At 47.4% G+C, this 18,426-nt stretch overlaps 1 protein-coding gene across 1 annotated transcript; it reads right to left on the bottom strand.

The window, feature by feature from the left end:
- Positions 1-380: 380 nt before the first annotated feature.
- Positions 381-10,612, bottom strand: AVPI1 (arginine vasopressin induced 1). Its single transcript, XM_032135128.2, has 3 exons — positions 9,930-10,612; positions 2,485-2,781; positions 381-976 (listed from the first exon to the last, which is right to left on the bottom strand). Exons 2-3 carry the CDS (start codon positions 2,769-2,771, stop codon positions 823-825), a joined length of 441 nt encoding a protein of 146 aa, XP_031991019.1. The 5' UTR covers positions 2,772-2,781; positions 9,930-10,612; the 3' UTR covers positions 381-822.
- Positions 10,613-18,426: the final 7,814 nt, after the last annotated feature.

Raw genomic sequence — 18,426 nt, 5'->3', positions numbered from 1 at the left:
AGGCAGCTTCAGAATGATCGGTCCACCTTGGGATGGTCAGCCCATAAGGATGAAGAAACCAAATGAGGAGCTGGCACCACTAGTTTGACTGCAGATTAAGCCAACCCAAGGCCCCAGCCTACTGTGCAGGGCTGACCATGACAGTCTTCCCCCTTCTCTGATCCTGTGGATCAGGACTGCTGCAGAGACTCCCCTCTCTACTCCCGATCCAACAGGCTCTGGAAAAGGGGGCTGTGGTCCAGGAGCTTGGCATGGGGGTGAAAAAGGAGAGGGAGGTGAAAAGGAGAGAGGAGGCCAGCGCTGATTTTTCCTTCCTGGGGACACTCTTGCCCCTCCCCCTCTGTTTCAGGTCCTCCCCTTCTGTGAGACTCACACAGCTCTTGATGCAAATGTTTTTATTTGCCACTTAAACCAGTTTCCCTGTGCTATCCTGATGGTGCGGGGTGTGGAACAGGCTGCCGGAACCATGGTTTACAGTAGTAGCGGGTAGATTAGTAGCATGAGTGGTGAAATGCTGCATCTGAGTGCCTGTCGCTTGGCTCTCAGGGGAATATCATGCAGCCCAGGAATAGTGTTAGATTGGGAAGGACTGTGGCAGGAACAGTCACTGTCTCTCCTCATTTTGGTGAGGAATGGGTCCCAAATAATGGAGAACTCAGCCGAAGCATCCAGTCTTGTTCTGAATGGAGCAGGCCAGTAGCAGCGGCCTCTTGCTTTCGTTTACCCCTTTGGGCTGCTTGCCTAAAGTCTCTCTTCCTTCTTCGCCTCTCCAGGCCCTTTGGCAAGAGGGAAGACACTGCCATTCCTGGCTCTTTCCCTGGATCAGTGTCTGATCTGGTGGAGGTAGCTTGTGGGGCCTGGCTTCCTCCAGTTCCGGCGGATCCTGGCACTTTTCCTCCTAGAGTGCAGATATTGCTCATTGGAGGCTGTCTCCGTGGCATTCTGGTCGGCCAGTGGAGAGTGGGGCTCCAGGATTCTGCAGAGAACAAGTGTATGATTAGCCAACATCAATAGGGAGAATGGAATGGGGACTTCAAGAGATTTTGTCGTGGTGGACCATAAAACATACGATTTGGAGCAAAATGAGACCAGGGCTCTGGTCTGGTCTTTCCCCCTCTGAGAACTGTCTGACTAGACAAAGTTTACAGATTTCTCTGCAGTAGAAAGGGTTGGACCAGATCAGGTTGTGCAAAACTCAACATTTCTTCATCCTCATCCTGTACTCATGGCAGATGTCATTAATTAGTCATGCTAGTAAACTGGTTTGATAAGCAGTGACTACTAATCAACTGGAGTTAAATACAAGGTATGACACTGACTTGCCATCTCAGGATCTGATGACCTCCAAAGGCCTGTTCAGGTCTGATGTTATGATTGTGGGCCCCAGAGAAGGCAGCAGAGAGATGAAGCCCAGAGCATCACCCATAGTGATTGGTTGAGGCAAAGTGGTTCAGCTCCCTCCCTTTGGGTTCACTGTTCCTGGGCTGGCAGTGGCCTAGGCAAAGAAGTGGCCAACTAGGGAGACTGGGGAGAGATCTCAAGGTAAAAGTTTTTCGACAATTTTTAACCCATAATGCCTCGACAGTACATTCCTAGGCTATATTCTCTGTAATCCCCCAGCCAAGATTTTAATTAGGCTTTAAAAAAAAAAAAAAAAGATAGAATCTCACTCTGTCACTCAGGCTGGAGTGCAGTGACAGGATCATAGCTTACTGCAGCCTCAAACTTCTGGCCTCAAGTGATCTTCCTACCTCAGCCTCTGGAGTAGCTGGGACTGCAGGTGCATGCCACCATGCCTGGCTAATTGTTCCGTGTGTGTGTGTGTGTGTGTGTGTGTGTGTGTGTGTGTGTGTGTGTGTTTTCAGAGACAGGATCTTGCCATGTTGCCCAGGCTGGTAAACTGAGAATAACGGCAAAATGAGGTGGTGCTACTAGGACTCAGGCATCTCTTTCCATGAGAGTTCACAGGGTTGTATATGACTCCAAAAGTAACAGCAATCTTTTTTTTTTTTTTTTTTTTTTTTGAGACAGAGTCTCGCTCTGTCACCCAGGCTGGCTGGAGTGCAGTGGCACCATTTCGGCTCACTGCAACCTCCACCTCCCAGATTCAAGTGACTCTCCTGCCTCACCCCCCTGAGTGGCTGGGATTACAGGTGCGTGCCACCATACCCAGCTAATTTTTGTAATTTTAGTAGAGACAGGGTTTCACCATGTTGGTCAGGCTGGTCTCCAACTCCTGACCTAGTGATCTGCCTGCCTCAGCCTCCCAAAGTGCTGGGACTACAGGGATGAGCCACCACACCTGCCAACAGCAATCTTTTAAGTGCCAACCAAGTGGTGACACTGTGTAGACCTTATAACCACCCCAGTGGTAGGCAGGCACTTTACAGTGAGGCCAAGTAACTAGCTCCAGGCCACACAGCCACACAATGGTGGAATAGGCATTGGTGCTCTTCCCTCAGCCATCCAGTTCTAGGAACCTACCTGAGGCGGCTGCAGTGGTGTAGCGAGTGGCCCAGGGGTTTCTGCCTTGGGGGCCTCTTCCTACGCAGCCTCTTGAGGGCCTCAGCCACACGGTGGTCCCCTGCACATTCCCAGATGATCTGTGCCCGTTCCTCGGCCAGCTGGTCCCCGCTGCGTTGAAACAGGCCTTGGATCTGCAGCAGCTCAGTGTCCTGGAAGATGTTGGCTGAGGCCTGCTTGCGGCCCCGGGCCTCAGTCGGGGCCTGCCAAGGGGGTGGCTCACTGACCACCGAGGCTGGGGTACCCATTGTGGATGCTCTGAGGATGCAAAGCATGGAGACATCAGCAACTCAGCTGGTCCTTCCCAGACCTGGGGGTCCTGGCTAATCCTAGGACTTCTGATGTTTCCATTCTCCAGCAGGTAAACTGGAGGAAGTCTCTTGCCTTAAAATCACTTAAGCACTGGCCGGGCGCGGTGGCTCACGCTTGTAATCCCAGCACTTTGGGAGGCCGAGGCGGGCGGATCACGAGGTCAGGAGATCGAGACCACGGTGAAACCCCGTCTCTACCAAAAATACAAAAAATTAGCCGGGCGTGGTGGCGGGCGCCTGTAGTCCCAGCTACTCGGAGAGGCTGAGGCAGGAGAATGGCATGAACCCGGGAGGCGGAGGTTGCAGTGAGCCGAGATCGCGCCACTGCACTCCAGCCTGGGCGACAGAGCAAGACTCCGTCTCAAAAAAAAAAAAAAAAAAAAAATCACTTAAGCACTTATGTGTCAGACCCCCATATTATCTCATTTAGGACTCACAGCAACCCGTGAGGTAAGAATTATTGTTTATCCTCATTTTAGCGATGAAGAAGTGCAACTCAGAGGGGTTAAATGACTTGCCACTGTCATAAAGCCACGTGCACATGCAGAGCCAGCAGTGCAGACACCAGGATGCCCAGTAGCAGCTCAACTGTGTTGAGTACTTGCTTCACGTGTAAGAGCTTGCTTCACATAGTATCAAGGAGATGTAACAAGCACAACAGCCCTGTTAGGTAGGTATTTTTATCTTCTTCAATTTCACAGATGAGGAATCTGAGGAAAGGTTAAGTCATCCATGGTTATGCAACTAGGATGAGAACCCAGGCCTCTCTGATGCTAAGGCCCAGGTGCTGTAGCACACAGGTAAGAGAGGAGTTGTGGAGCTGGGCTACCCAAGTTGGAATCCCACTTCTACCCCCTCCACCACTTACTGGCTGGGCATCCCCCCTGCCTCAGCTGCCTGCCGTTTCAAATTATCACCTGGTACTACTACCTACTTTGTAGGATTAATTTGAAGATTGAAGGAAGACAAAGTATATAGAATAGTGGTCAGTGTTTTCAATCTATAAAATTGAGACATCATCCCACCTCCTATCTTCAAGACCTTGAGGATGAACCAAATCCGTATAATTTAGCAAACATAGTATGAAATGAGCCAATCAGATCTAAGCACAGTCCAGTGGACCTAATGAGCGAGAGGTGGAGGCAGAAGAGGAGGCTACAAGGGTTAGAATATACTGTCAAGGGCAGAGGCTGAAATTTGTAAGAAAGTTCAATAGAAGTTAGGCTCTGTGTCAATGTCTCCCATCATATCCAGGAAGTGAAAATTAAAGGATCTCCCTTGATTCTAGATAGTTCACTTTGAATAATAAAGGCCTAAGAAGCTTACCCATCACATCCTTGTATCCAGCACAGCCTGGAAACAAAGGAAGACTGGCATTACATAGAACAGGTTTCGAGTCCCAACTCTGACACCTTAAGCAAGTTACCCAACCTCCTCTCTGAGCCTGTTTCCTTAACTGTCAAATGGGGATAAGACTACCCACTTCTTAGGGTTATAGTAAGGATTAAATGAGCCTAGTATATCAGTTACCCAATGAGAGCTATAGTTGGCCCTCAGCATCTGTGGGTTCTACATCCAGGGATTCAACCAACCTTAGATAAATAAAAAATTTAAGAATACAATGATATGGCTGGGCGTGGTGGCTCACATCTGTAATCCCAGCACTTTGGGAGGTGAGGCGGGTGGATCACCTGAGGTCGGGAGTTCAAGACCAGCCTGACCAACATTGAGAAACTCGGTCTCTACTAAAAATACAAAATTAGCCGGGCATGGTGGCGCAGGCCTGTAATCCCAGCTACTCAGGAGGCTGAGGCAGGAGAATCACTTGAACCCAGGAGGCAGAGGTTGCGGTGAGCCAAGATCCCGCCATTGCACTCCAGCCTGGGCAACAAGAGCAAAACTCCGTCTTAAAGAATACAATGATACAACAATTAAAAAATACAAATAAAAAATGGATACATTGTAACTACAGAGCATTCACATTGTATTAGGTATTATAAGTACCCTAGAGATGATTTAAAGCATGCAGGAGGATGTGCGCAGTCTATAGGCAAACATGGCATTTTATGTAAGTGACTTAAGCATCCCATGGAGGAGCCTGGAACCACCCTCCATGGATACTGAGGAATTTATAAATGCAAATCCTCCTCTGTTGGCCTCTGTGACCTTTGTACCTGGGTCAGGGGTACAGGTGAACCCTCCTTTCCTCCAAGCTGTGTGGCACAGCCGGCTGATGACAGGCCTGTGCTCCCACCCCTGTCTCCCAGCCTCAGGGCTGTTGGGGAGAGGAGGAGCAGGTCCTGCTGCTTCCCCAGGGCCTGGCTGCCTGAGTCAGACCTCATTCCACAGCCAGCTACAGAGACAGCTGTCAACAGCAACCAGCTTCCAAAGGGGGAAAAGGAACATTAAAATATTTTTAAATTAAAATATTTATATGCTCATCATAAGAGGCAAACAGTACAAAAGCTTATATATAAAAGCTTTTCCAATTTCCTATCAACCCACTTGCAGAAGTAACCCTTCCCCTAACCTGCCTTTTGTTCTCTGTAAGAGTTTGAATTGTCTCCGCCCCAATCATACTCCCAAAATATGACTCCCTCCTTTGCCCTGGCCTTCTCCGCTCCTCACCTCAATCGTCACCCTCATTATTCCAATCATTTCTATGCTCACTCTGTCCCAGTTTCCAGGCCTTCTATCATAAAAACTCCACCCTGTTTTCAAAAGATTTGACAACTAAAATAAAGCTGCAGAAGACTTCCAGATGAGTTAGCATCATGAAAATTGTACTTTTTATCTGGAAAATGGAATTTAAAAATCTGCCCCTCCTTAGGTGCTATTATGAAAATCCAGTTAAAACCTAATCTATGTGGTAATTAAGCCCCCAGAGCTGGATGACATAAACACACTGTGACAAGAAGACAACAGTCACCAAGTAACACTTTTAGGCTGATAAAGAGAAATAAAAGCTAATTATGGGATACTTATTCTGGATCAGGCAATATGTATGATATCCTTTAATCCTCAAAACAATTCTAGGAGGCCGGGCGCGGTGGCTCAAGCCTGTAATCCCAGCACTTTGGGAGGCCAAGGCGGGCGGATCATGAGGTCAGGAGATCGAGACCATCCTGGCTAACACGGTGAAACCCAGTCTCTACTAAAAATATAAAAAGTTAGCTGGGCGTGGTGGTGGGCGCCTATAGTCCCAGCTACTCGGGAGGCTGAGGCAGGAGAATGGCGTGAACCTAGGAGGTGGAGGTTGCAGTGAGCCAAGATGGCGCCGTTGCACTCCAGCCTGGGCGACAGAGCAAGACTCCATCTCAAAAAAAAAACCAAAAAACAAAAAAACAATTCTAGGAGTTAGGGACTGTTATCCCATTTCACAGGGAAGTAAAGGGAAGCTAAGATGCAAATATGAGTACCAGTGGCTTAGCCGAGGCCAGAGGTGTTTCAAATGACTGCAGCCCATGATTTTATTTTTATTTTTGAGAGCGAGTTTTGCTCTTGTTGCCCAGGTTGGAGTGCAGTGTTGCAATCTCAGCTAACTGCAACCTCCACCTCCCGAGTTCAAGCGATTCTCCTGCCTCAGCCTCCTGAATAGCTGGGATTACAGGCGTCCCCCACCACTCCCGATTAATTTTTTGTATTTTTAGTAAAGATAGGGTTTCACCATGTTGGTCAGGCTGGTCTTGAACTCCTGACCTCAGGTGATCCACCCGCCTTGGCCTCCCAAAGTGTTGTGATTACAGGCGTGAGCCACTGCGCCCAATCAGCCTACGCTTCACAGCCAGGCAGCTTAAAGAACACTTCACGTTTCTATGAAGAATGCTTTCCTATTCCCACCTAATTCATGAAGGGGAAATCCTGCCAATGGAAAGGGAAGAACAATGAATTATCCCACCTGGTGGAGGCAGGGGTGGAGCTGTGGAATTTCGTTAGTCTGTTCTCTAGGGTCAGGGCTCTTTCCTGGGTGACAGCCCAGCTTTGAGCCGTAGCACTCTAAAGAGGAAGAGCCCAGCTTCCACAGAAGAAATCAAGAACTGCAACCCAGCACAGTGCACAGAGCCCTGGCTTACGAGTCAGAGGAATGGGTTCAAGCCCTACTTCTGCCACTCACTGGCTGAAAAGCCTCAGGCAATTCACATCCCCTCTGTGGGTCAGTTTCCCTGTTACTGCTATAAGAACAGCTTGATGCTGTTGGTTTCTGAGGGCCTGCACCAGTGCTGGGAGTCAACAATTCCACCTGCAGGTAAGTCTGTACAGAAGGAGGAATGGAGCTACTTGTCTGCCAAAGCCTAGGGGCAACATGTGTGGACAGGTCTGGCTAACTGGGTGCTAGCAAATTCCCCAGTCAGTAGCTCCCTTTCTCCTCCCTACTCTATGCTGTTTTGCTGCAGTGGGCCCTGGGGTTAGGACCCGGTAGAAAACAGAACTCACAGCTCTAAAGCTCCCTAGTGACCTCAGCTGGCTGTGACCAAGCCGGGGGCAGACGCCTAGGCTGGTCTGGCGTGGTAGGAGAAAGGGTGATATCCGGCCTCACCTCCCCAGAGAAAGAAGGGCAATAAGGATCACGTAGCAGCAGCTGCGTCTGGGAGGAAATGGCCTGGAGCCTGACTTCCCAGCAGCCTCTCCCAGGACGGCAAGGCTTTGACTCCACAGCTTCAGCGAGCTGCGAGCCGCGCGTCACAAACATACCAAGAAACCCTTAGGGAGAGTCTGAACCTCCAGCCTCAACCCTCCATGAACCTTGGGGAGGGCTTAGCACCTCCAGATTTTGAGGCCCCTCACTCTTTTTTTTTTTTTTTTGAGGGAGAGTCTCACTCTGTCACCCACGCTGGAGTGCAGTGGCGCAATCTCAGCTCACTGCAACCTCTGCCTCCAAGGTTCAAGCAATTTTCTTGCCTCAACAACCTCCCAAGTAGCTGGGATTACAGGTGTCCACCACCATGCCCGACTAATTTTTGTATTTTTAGTAGAGACAAGGTTTCACCATGTTGGCCAGGCTGGTCTTGAACTCCTGACCTCAAGTGATCCACTCACATCCTCCCAGAGTGTTGGGATTACAGGCGTGAGCCACTGTGACCGGCCAAGTCCCCTCACTCTTTGCTCTGCCTCTTATTCTGGGATTCAGACAGCAGAGTGAGGCTGGGAATAAAACTAGGCTGATTCCAGGTAGGATTAGATGGTAAGTTTTGGGAAAACCTATGAAATGGCGAATCAGAACACTTTTATTATCAAAAGAAACTTTTCCTGTCTCATTCAATGTGTTCAGTAGTTATTTTCCCTCCAATTTCCTGGAGAAGACCTTAGTCCAGGAAAAGTCAGTGTATACTGGAACAATAGTACTTTTGAAAACTAGAAAATGAAACCATGGGGCTATTAAAAGATTACAAATGGACCTTTCATTTCAGAGCTGACATGAAAGAAGGTAAGTATGGGTCTGCGTACAAACGAGTAAAGACCAATTGAAAAATACTTCAATTTGATACAAACTAGGTTGAAAACCCCAAAGGAAATACCAAACGTTGAAAATGACAAAGTTCAACTCGTTTTGAAACAGGCAATAAGTGAAGAACTGTGGAACCTTAACAAAGAAATATATTTAAAAAGTGACTCACCATGCAATGAATTTGCAATATATACATATGGTGCGCAATTGAGCACTCTTTGCAATATACGAAGTTCAGTTCAGACAGCCATTCTAGGAGAGTATCTCACTGTAGTCCCAGGGAGGCACAGGTAACCACGAGAGGCAGAACACATTTGGGTGAGCTGGCAACTCCTAAGTCCTCATGCAGGAGGAGGCACCCTTCCAATAACCCAGGTGATAGCAATAATCTCTGTAATCAGGGGCCTAGGGGCTCTTAGAAAAATTACTGGAGGCTGTGGCCCAAGGCCTGAATCAACACTTGGGGCCCTGGCCTGCTGCCCTACACAGACATGCCACTGGACAGCAGCCAAAATCTGTGGCTCCTCAAACGGGAAGCCCAGTTCAAATGGCTGTATGGGCTTCCCCACCAGCAGGGCCTAGCCTCAGGGAGGTATGCCTAGAGAACTGGATATACACTGGCCTCCAAATCCGTGCCCCTGGAGGTGGAGAAGGGAACTGGGCCCTTGCCCCAAACCAGTTCTCATATATGACCTGGAAATAAACTGCTACTAGATCTAGGGATAATCCTTTCAAGATTTCTAGAACCCTGAATTCTGGCTGTGCTGCTAACTGGGTGACCTTGGATAAGTCTCAGTTTCCCCTGCCACAAGTTGCTCGTCATCAAAATAGTGAGTATAAGGCCAGGCCTGGTGGCTCATGCCTGTAATCCCAGCACTTTTGGGAGGCTGAGGTGGGAGGATCGCTTGAGCCCAGGAGTTCGAGACCGGCCTGGTCAACATAGCAAGACTGCCTCTACAAAATTTTAAATAAGCTTTTTAAAATAAATGGTGAGAATAAATAACCCTTAACAGGAAAAGGGAGATTAAGTTTGTGATGGCATTCCTTCTAGTACCTGGTATACCACAGACATTCTACGTATGCTGGTTGAATGAATAAATGATGAAAGGAAAGGCTGTTTGACTACCAGAGGCTATAGAATCATTGTCATTTTCATCATCACAGCCATCAACAAATCTGTGTACTTTTAAATCATAGCTTTATGATTAAAATCATAAAGCTTGTTTTTATGATTAAAATCATAAAGCTTGTTTTTATGATTAAAAGGCAGCTTGTTCAGTGTTAAGTGCAGAACAGAGCACGTTCAGATGGGTGCTTTCTTTCCTCCTCACTTGAGGTGGCACTATTGTTACACCCATTTTACAGATGAGAAAGCTACACCCAAAGTCACACAGCTGGCAGGTGATGGAAGCTGGGACAAGAACCCAGGCAGTCTGACCCCAGCACCCAGGCTCTCAAGCCACTGTTATTTTTGTTCCTGCCAGATGGCTGAGGAGGTCTTCTGGGGAAGGTCGGGCCCAGAAGCCTTTCGGAGGCTATCTGCTTCTGTAGATTGTGGAAGGAGCAGGGATCCAAAGTCAGGACTCCCAGGCTAGCCTCTGTGCCCTCTGCACTCCACTGCCCGGTGGAGAATTGGAGCAGGTACTCACCACGCTGAAGGGCAGCTCCAACAGACCTCAAATGGGGATGGAGCAAGCTAAGATGTGCCCACTCCAACCTCTTCCACAGCCTTCAGAAAGGGCGGGCGCAGCTCTGGGCTTCCTGCTGCGAAGGTGCTTGCTTACAAGGGCCAGTCGGTGATCACGGGCAGCACAAGAGCATGGCACAGGGTATCCTGGCCGAGGTCCTAAGGCGACATCTGCAGCACGAGGAGGCCCCAGGGCTCAGACGTGGCCGCTTCGCAGAACGACGGGGCCCTAAGTGGATCTGGCGGTCGCGTCCCGCTGGCACCCCGGCTCTGATTGTCGCCCTCCGGCTCCCACCGCAGCGCCGAGCTGGGCCGCCGACCTACGTACCCGGTTGCTCGAGGCAGGCCGCACGCAGCCCCAAACTGGTCCGGGCCACTTGGGTCACAGCCGCGGTTCCCAGGAGAAAGCGCTCCCTAGCCCCGGAACAGCCAATCCTGGGCCCGAGCCGGGTGTGAGCTCCCAGGCGAGCCCTCCAAACCCAAGGCGGAGTTCCGTGCGGCAATCATCGGCGGGAGACAGGGAGGGGGCGTGTCTACCCCCGCCCCGCCGCCTCCGCTGGCCTCGAAAGCCGAGTGCGAAGCTTCCTCGAACCTAATCGGCGGCGGAGCGGCGGTGAGGGGGCGTGTCTGCCCGGGCCCTGCCCACTGCCCTCACCGCCCTCGCGCGGCGCCCGAGGCGCCCCCTTCGTTGACGTCAGTCCCCAGGGCCAGTGCGGTTTTGCTGGCGCGGGAGCTGGGCGGGGCTGCATTCCTGCCCCAGGGTGCGGCGAGAGCTGGCTCTGCCGGGTACACGTGACGGATGCCCCTTCTCCTGGGCCCGAGGCCAGCGCGCGCGGCACCGACTGCCTTGCAGCGCGTGGCCCTCTGCAGATCCTCAGACTCTGCTGCTCAACTCCCCTCCCAGCCCTCCGTTTGGCTCCAGCTTTGAGGGAGAGGAGGGGGCAGTCTGCTGCAGTCAGACCTTGGGCTTCAAAGCCAGAATGTCGTGGGTTCAAATATTGGGTCATTTGTGCGACTTTGGGCCGGTTACCTAAACGACAGTATTTTAAAGTTTGTATGTATTCGGAAATGTTCATTAGTGACCTATGCTGTCCGAGTTCCTTGATAGGCAGTAAACAAGAGAGACAGAAAGACCTACAGCCCTTGTCCTGGGGCGTCTACAGCCTAGTAAGGGAGGCAGGCATTAAACAACCTAAAACATGGAGTAGGTGATTAGTTGTGATCAATGTTATGGCTATAAGAGGATAAATATGGAGGAACCTAAGCTTCTTCTGGGAAGTTCAGGAGGGCTGAAGAAGCAACATTTAAGCTGAGATATAGAGGAGTTGAAATTGGTCAAATGAAGAGGAGTGGATCGGGAGACTGCTTTAAGGAAAGAGGGAAAGGCATTTGGTTGGGCCAGGAGTAGCTTGGCTCCGGAGGAATTAAATGCGACCCGGAATAAGGCTAGCAAGAGAGAGCACGGTGGGAAGCAGAAGGCAGAAGAGACAGGCAGAGAAGGTTGCATGTGATCCTTGGAGGGGTTTAAACAAGGAATGGCATTATATGTACTGTGTTTATGTAACGGGTATTTTATAGTACTTACCACGTACCGGTAGTGTCAGTCAGCACTTTGCAAATTTCATCATCATGACAAGTTTGTGTTTTTAGAAGGTCACTCTGGCTGCAGTTTGGAACTTGGATTGGAGGGGGCAGGAGTAGATACAGGGTGTCCAGTGGGCCCGTGATAAATGCTTGTTTTGTCCTTGGAAGATGAAATGTTCGTGCACTTGTTCAGCAATGCTCAGGAAAGGCTCCTGGGTCTCCCTGACTTCCTTTTTACTTCATAGCTGACCTCTTATCCATTTAAGCTTGATTTTTCTTCTGTAAAAGTTCTGGGTGGGAAGGGGAAGAGCCAGCACATGGGGCTTTGTGAATTCCTTGTTGCAGGGTGAAGGGGATGCTTGGGAGCTATTCGTCCTCACCCCATAATCTCCAGTTCCTCTCTCTGTCCTTCTGCACAAAAACAGCATCAGTAAGTGTTGTTGTGCTGTGGCTAAAAGGGTTTTTTGTTTTGTTTTTTTGAGACAGAGTCTCACTCTGTTGCCCAAGCTGGAGTGCAGTGGCACCATCTCAGCTCACTGCATCCTCTGCCCCTGGGTTGAAGCGATTCTCCTGCCTCAGCCTCCTGAGTAGCTGAGACTACAGGCACGTACCACCACACCTGTCTAATTTTTGTATTTTTAGTAGAGATGGGGTTTCACCATGTTGGCCAGACTGGTCTTGAACTCCTGACCTCAGGTAATCCACCTGCCTCGGCCTCCCAAAGTGCTGGGATTACAGGCATGAGCCACAGCGCCCGGCCCGTTAAAAAGGTTTTTACAGTGGCTTCTCTTCACTTTTCCTCAACCCCTGGGGAACTGCTGAAAAAAACAAAGAAATCAGCAATGTTCATCTCCAGTGGAAAGTATTGGTGCAGAGACTTTCAGCCAACTACTTGGCTAAGGAGGGGACTATGCAGGCTCCTAAACCAAACGCTGAGCTTCTGAGCCAGTGACTCCCACTGGCCCATTCTAACCAATGGGGAAGCCAGACTTGGCATATCAGTGCTGGGTGAACCTAGGAACTCTGATGCCATGAGCTTAGATGAGCATCCCAAGGTAGGAATTGGGAACTTGTGGTTTCTGGCTCAGATGTGACTAAGGCTGGGTGGAGCGTATCTAGTATCTCCAAACATGTTTGCAGGCATGTGACCATGTGCTTACCACACAATGGAACCATTTCTGTTGTTACAGCTTTGTGATTCGATACTTCTGGCGAGAAGATGGGGCACTCCACAGTTGTGTGGGCCATGTAAGCCTCACCAGAAGTGGAGATCATCTGAGACCCACAGAATGGTACTGGAGACAGTAATGACCCCGGACAGGGCCCTGTTTAGAGAAAGTCAACTCTGGGGAATGGAAACGTCATGAAATTCAGGCCCAAACTTGATTTTACCCAGGGCCTAGATTAAAGTGAGTTTAGTGAGGAACTCCCTTCAGGCATAAAATTTAAGAGGGCATCAAAAAATTCAGGAAACCCAAGATAAATAATATCAACACAATATTTTTTAAAATCAAAATTAATACAAAAAATCCATGATGAACAGAATATCAACATTTAAAATACAGGCAGGCTATTGTTTATGACCTTGCATTATTTTGCAATGGGAACAGTCATTACCAGTCAGCCCATGGTTCCCAGGCAGACTGCCACTGCATGTCCTGACAAGTGGCTTTATGGGAGTTGACAATAACATGTGAACAGATTGAATAACATGGCACTGTATATGTAGTCTTTTTTTATTGGAATGCTTTTATCCACTTTTGCTATTTGGTTCAAAATATGGAAGGTAAGTGCATATAGGACATATATTTTTTCTTTTGTCTTGGGCTCAAATATGGTTCAAGTCAGTACTGGTTTTTACCTTTAAAGGAAATAAAGTCTAGGAAGGGGGTTCTAGCTGTTTTACCTTAAGCAAATGACTTAATTCCTCTGCCTATTTTCTTGTCTTTTTTTTCTTTTTTTCTTTTCTTTTTTTTCTTTTTTCTTTTTTTTTTTTGAGACACTGTCTTGCTCTGTCACCAGGCTGGAGTGCAGTGGCCTGATCTCAGCTCACTTCAACCTCTGCCTCCCGGATTCAAGCGATTCTCCTGCTTCAGCCTCCCAAATAGCTGGGACTACAGGCGTGTGCCACCACGCCCAGCTAATTTTTGTATTTTTAGTAGAGACAGGGTTTCACCATGTTGGCCAGGATGGTCTCTATCTCTCGACCTCGTGATCTGTCTGCCTCGGCCTCCCAAAGTGCTGGGATTACAGACGTGAGCCACCCAGCCTGGCCTATTTTTCTTGTTTTTAAAATGAGAATAATCACACCACTTTTCAGTGTTGCTGTGAAGATGAATTGAGGTACTGTAGGCTGAGTTCTTAATATACACCTTGCTATAGACACTAAACCAGCATTGGACTCCTTCCCTCTTTCTATCCTGCAGGAATGGTTCAAGCAGCTGGACAGTTACGGTTCCCTAATGGGGCTGACACTTATTCCCATGGGTTTCTTATTGCTATTTGTCCTGTTCTGGACAAAGTAGAGAGAACTTTTACACTCAACTGACATGCAACAGTGCAACTTTTGAATTAACTCTGATTTTCTTGATAAATAATCATGGGCATTCTAAACTTTTTAAGAAAGCCCCTTCTGCTTATGACATTACACAAGGCAACTAGACTATAGCCCTCTTCTATCAACTGACAATCTGGACAGGCAAAAAATAGCAAAGTCCTTATAGAAAAATGGTACATGCTGGGCGCGGTGGCTCACGCCTGTAATCCCAGCACTTTGGGAGGCTGAGGCGGATGGATCACGAGGTCAGCAGTTCGAGACCAGCCTGACCAACTTGGTGAAACCGCATCTCTACTAAAAATACAAAAAAATTAGCTGGGCGTGGTGGCGGGCGCCTGTAATCCCAGCTACTTGGGAGGCTTAGGCAGGAGAATTGCTTGAAACTGGAAGGTGGAGGTTGCAGTGAGCCGAGATTGTGCCACTGTACTCTAGCCTGGGCAATGAGAGCAAAACTCTGCCTCAAAAAAAAAAAAAAGAAAAAAGAAAAATGGTACATTATAGAAGCACTAAAAAAGTACACTGTTCATGTAGATTAGAATTAAAGGTCAGTATTGTATTAGCCTGCTGTAACAAAATACCATAGACTGGGTGGCTTAAACAACATTTATTTTCTCACAGCTTTGAAGGCTGGGAAGTCCAAGCTTAAGATGCCAGCCAGTTCCGTTTCTGGTGAGGGCTCTCTTCTTGACTTGTAGATGGCCACCTTCTCACTGTGTCCTCACATGCTGAAAGAGAGACAGAGAGAGCATTTGTGAGTAAGCTCTGGCGTCTCTTCTCTTCTCACAAGGACATTCATCCTTATCTTTTTTGAGACAGAGTCTTGCTCTGTTGCCTAGCCTAGAGTGTAGTGGTGAGATCTCAGGCACTGCAACCTCTGCCTCCCCAGTTCAAGTGATTCTCCTGCCTCAGCCTCCCAAGTAGCTGCAATTACAGGTGTGTGCCACCATGCCCTGCTAATTTTGTATTTTTAGTAGAGACGGGGTTTCATCATGTTGGCCAGCCTGGTCTCGAACTCCTGACCTCAGGTGATCCGCCTGCCCCCGCCTCCCAAATTGCTGAGATTACAGGTGTGAGCCACTGCGCCTGGCCAAGGACACTAATCCTGTTGAATCAGGGCTTCACCCTTATGACCTCGTTTAATCTTAATTACTTCCTTGTTCCCAATGCAGTCACACTGGAGGTTAGGGCTTCAACATATGAATTTTGAGGGAACACAATTCAATCCATAGCTAGTATGAACTCATGGTTTTAAAGATTTAGATAAATAGATACAAAAATAAATATACCTGGGTGCAGTGGCTTGCGTCTGTAATCCCAGCCACTCAGGAGGCTCAGGTGGGAGGATTGCTTGAGCCCAGGAGTTTGAGGCTGCAGTGAGCTATGGTTGTGCCACTGCACTCTACCCTGGGTGACAGAGCAAGACCTTGTCTCTAAAAGTAAATAAAGCCATAAATGTATATATCTCTCTCTATATGTATATGTATATATATTCACATACATGTACATATATGCATATGTATGTATATGAACAATCACGTTCACACACACATGCACTCCCCAGCTCTGTTGGTGAAGAAGGCCTAGAAACAATGATAGTCTAGCGGGAATAACCACACTTAGCACCTAGATATTGACTTCTCAATAACCATTCTCTACAAAAAGGGACTATGGATCCTTGGAGAAATGGTTGATTCTAGAATGAAGTTGAGAAAATTCAAGATGAACCTGGAACATCTTGTTGTGCTAGAAAGTAAGGAGGTTCTCAAAGAATAATGGAGACATGTCAAAGGACCAGCAGTCAGGTTAAAAGGGCTCCCACTGGCCAAAGGTGGGGCAATTAGGCATCAAAATAAAACAGTAATAAATTATAATGTAATAAAATAAGAATGCTTAAGTCCACAATAATATCAATCAGTAAATAAACAGGGGAAAGAAGAAAGCCCTTCCTTACAGTAGAATGCTCACTAATAAATATAGAAGGAATGACATAGTTAGAAAATCATCAGTGGCTACTAGAGTTAGTGAGTGAAAGTTTATTGATGAACAGGATACTTATATAGTCTAAAAAGTATCTCTTCACAAATTACAGGCAAATATTACATGATATCACTTATATGTGGAATCCAAAATAGTTGAACTTAAAGAAACAGAGAGTAGAGGAATGGTGTTGCCAGCACCTAGGGAGTGGTGGAATGGGAAGGTGTTGGTCAAAAGTACAAGCTTTCAGTTATAAGATGAATAAATTCTAGAGATCTAATGTACAGTATGGCAACCATACTTAATAATAGTATATACTTGAAATTTGCTAGGGGAATAGATCCTAAATGTTCACATCACCCATACACACAAAAAAGTAACTATGCCAGGTGACAAGTATGTTAATTAGCTTGATTGTGAGAATCATTACACAAGGTATACTTACAAGGTATTGAAACACTATGCTGTAATCTTAAATATATACAATGTTCTATTTTTTTTTTTCTTTTTTTAAGACAGAGTTTTGCTCTTGTTGCCCAGGCTGGAGTACAATGGTGCGATCTCGGCAACCTCCGCCTCCCAGGTTCAAGTGATTCTCCGGCCTCAGCCTCCCGAGTAGCTGAGAATACAGGTGCCCACCACCACGCCCAGCTAATTTTTCTGTATTTTTAGTAGCTACGGGGTTTCACCACGTTGGTTCTGTTTGTCAATCACACCTCAGTAAAGCTGGGGGAAATAAATAATATATAAATTGCCACCTAGAAGACAGAGAACATGGACATCATCAGGATGCTTTTGACTTCAAGTAACAGATAACCCAATATCATCACTCAAGGTTCTGGCAGGAAACATTTTCTAACTCATTTCTCTCCCTCCCATCTCTTGTGGGTGTGTTTTATTGGCCAAACCCAGTTGAAAGCCGGAGGAGAAGGGAAGTCCCTAATGTAATTGAGACAGGTCAGCCCCCAGGGCAAGAGCAGAGTGGAAATAATGGCAGAAAGTAGATCAAGAGGGGGTAAACAGAGGATAATGCACCACATAAACTGGATTACACAAGGAGAAGCTTATTTTCTTACATATCATGAAGTCCAGAGGCAGGGAGATTTCTGGAATGGCTCATTCCACAGGGCAATGGTGTCATTCATTCCTCTGCTCTGTTTACTCAGCACGTGGGCAGTATCTCTCCTCGTGGACCCAAGAGGGCTGCAGCAGTTCTGTGAGTAAAATTCGACCAGGACTATATTTATTCTCATGCATTCGTTTTTTTGAAAAAGCGACTACCACAAATAAAATAAAATAATACCTAGAAATTAACCAAAGAAGTGAAAGATTTCTACAATAAAAACTATGAAACATCGATGCAAGAAATTGAAGAGGACACAGAAAACTGGAAAGTGATTCGATGTTTATGGATTGAAAGAATCGTTGTTGTTCAAATGTCCATACTACTTAAAGCAATCTACAGATTTAATGCAATCCCTATCAATCAAAATACCAATGACATTCTTCACAGCATTAGAAAAAAACCAAGGGAGGCTGAGGCAGGAGAATAGCTTGAATCAGGGATACAGAGTTTGCAGTGAGCCGAGATCACGCCAATGCACTCCAGCCTGGGCAACAGAGCGAGACTCCATCTCAAAAAAAAGAAAAAGAAAAAAAAAAACCCTAAAATTTATATGGAACCACAAAAGACCCACAATAGCTGGATCATAAATCCTCGTATAAAGCCTACAAGAGTGGCTTGTACTGCACATTGAACTTAGTACAGAGCCTTCTCTTGCTCTGGTCCCAATTCAAAACTGTTAGCCATGGAGGGGACTCTATAAATATGTTGAAATAGTACACTCAGTTGTGGTATGTTGCTTCCAAAATCAGAAAAGATCTACCAAGCATTGTGCCTCTTTTTGTCAAGGTAGATAGTGTGAAATGTAGGTGTCTGTCACCATAGAAGGCCTATTTTCAGATGGTTTAAGCCATTGAGGCCGGGCATGGTGGCTCACGCCTGTAATCCCAGCACTTTGGGAGGCCTTGGTGGGTGGATCACCTGAGGTCCGGAGTTGGAGACCAGCCTGACCAACATGGAGAAGCCCCATCTCTACTAAAAAGTACAAAATTAGCCGGGCGTGGTGGCGCACGCCTGTAATCCCAGCTACTCCGGAGGCTGAGGCAGGAGAATGGCTTGAACCCGGGAGGCGGAGGTTGCTGTGAGCCGAGATTGTGCCATTGCACTCCAGCCTGGGCAACAAGAGCGAAACTCTGTCTCAAAAAAAAAAAAAAAAAGCCATTGATTGTGCCAGAAACTTCATTAACATGGGCAGCCCCTGATTTTTTTTTTTTTTTT

The sequence above is a fragment of the Hylobates moloch genome, unplaced genomic scaffold, assembly GCF_009828535.3.
Source record: "Hylobates moloch isolate HMO894 unplaced genomic scaffold, HMol_V3 SCAFFOLD_3, whole genome shotgun sequence".
Taxonomy (NCBI): domain Eukaryota; kingdom Metazoa; phylum Chordata; class Mammalia; order Primates; family Hylobatidae; genus Hylobates; species Hylobates moloch.
The sequence above is the reverse complement of the archived record's forward strand: the minus strand, read 5'-3'. Positions and strand labels throughout refer to the sequence as shown.

Coding starts and splice junctions, on each gene's coding strand:
- AVPI1 (XM_032135128.2), bottom strand. CDS start 2,771: ATGGGTACCCCAGCCTCGGTGGTCAGTGAGCCACCCCCTTGGCAGGCC. Junction 977..2,484: donor CACCACTGCAGCCGCCTCAG/GTAGGTTCCTAG, acceptor TGTTCTCTGCAG/AATCCTGGAGCCCCACTCTC.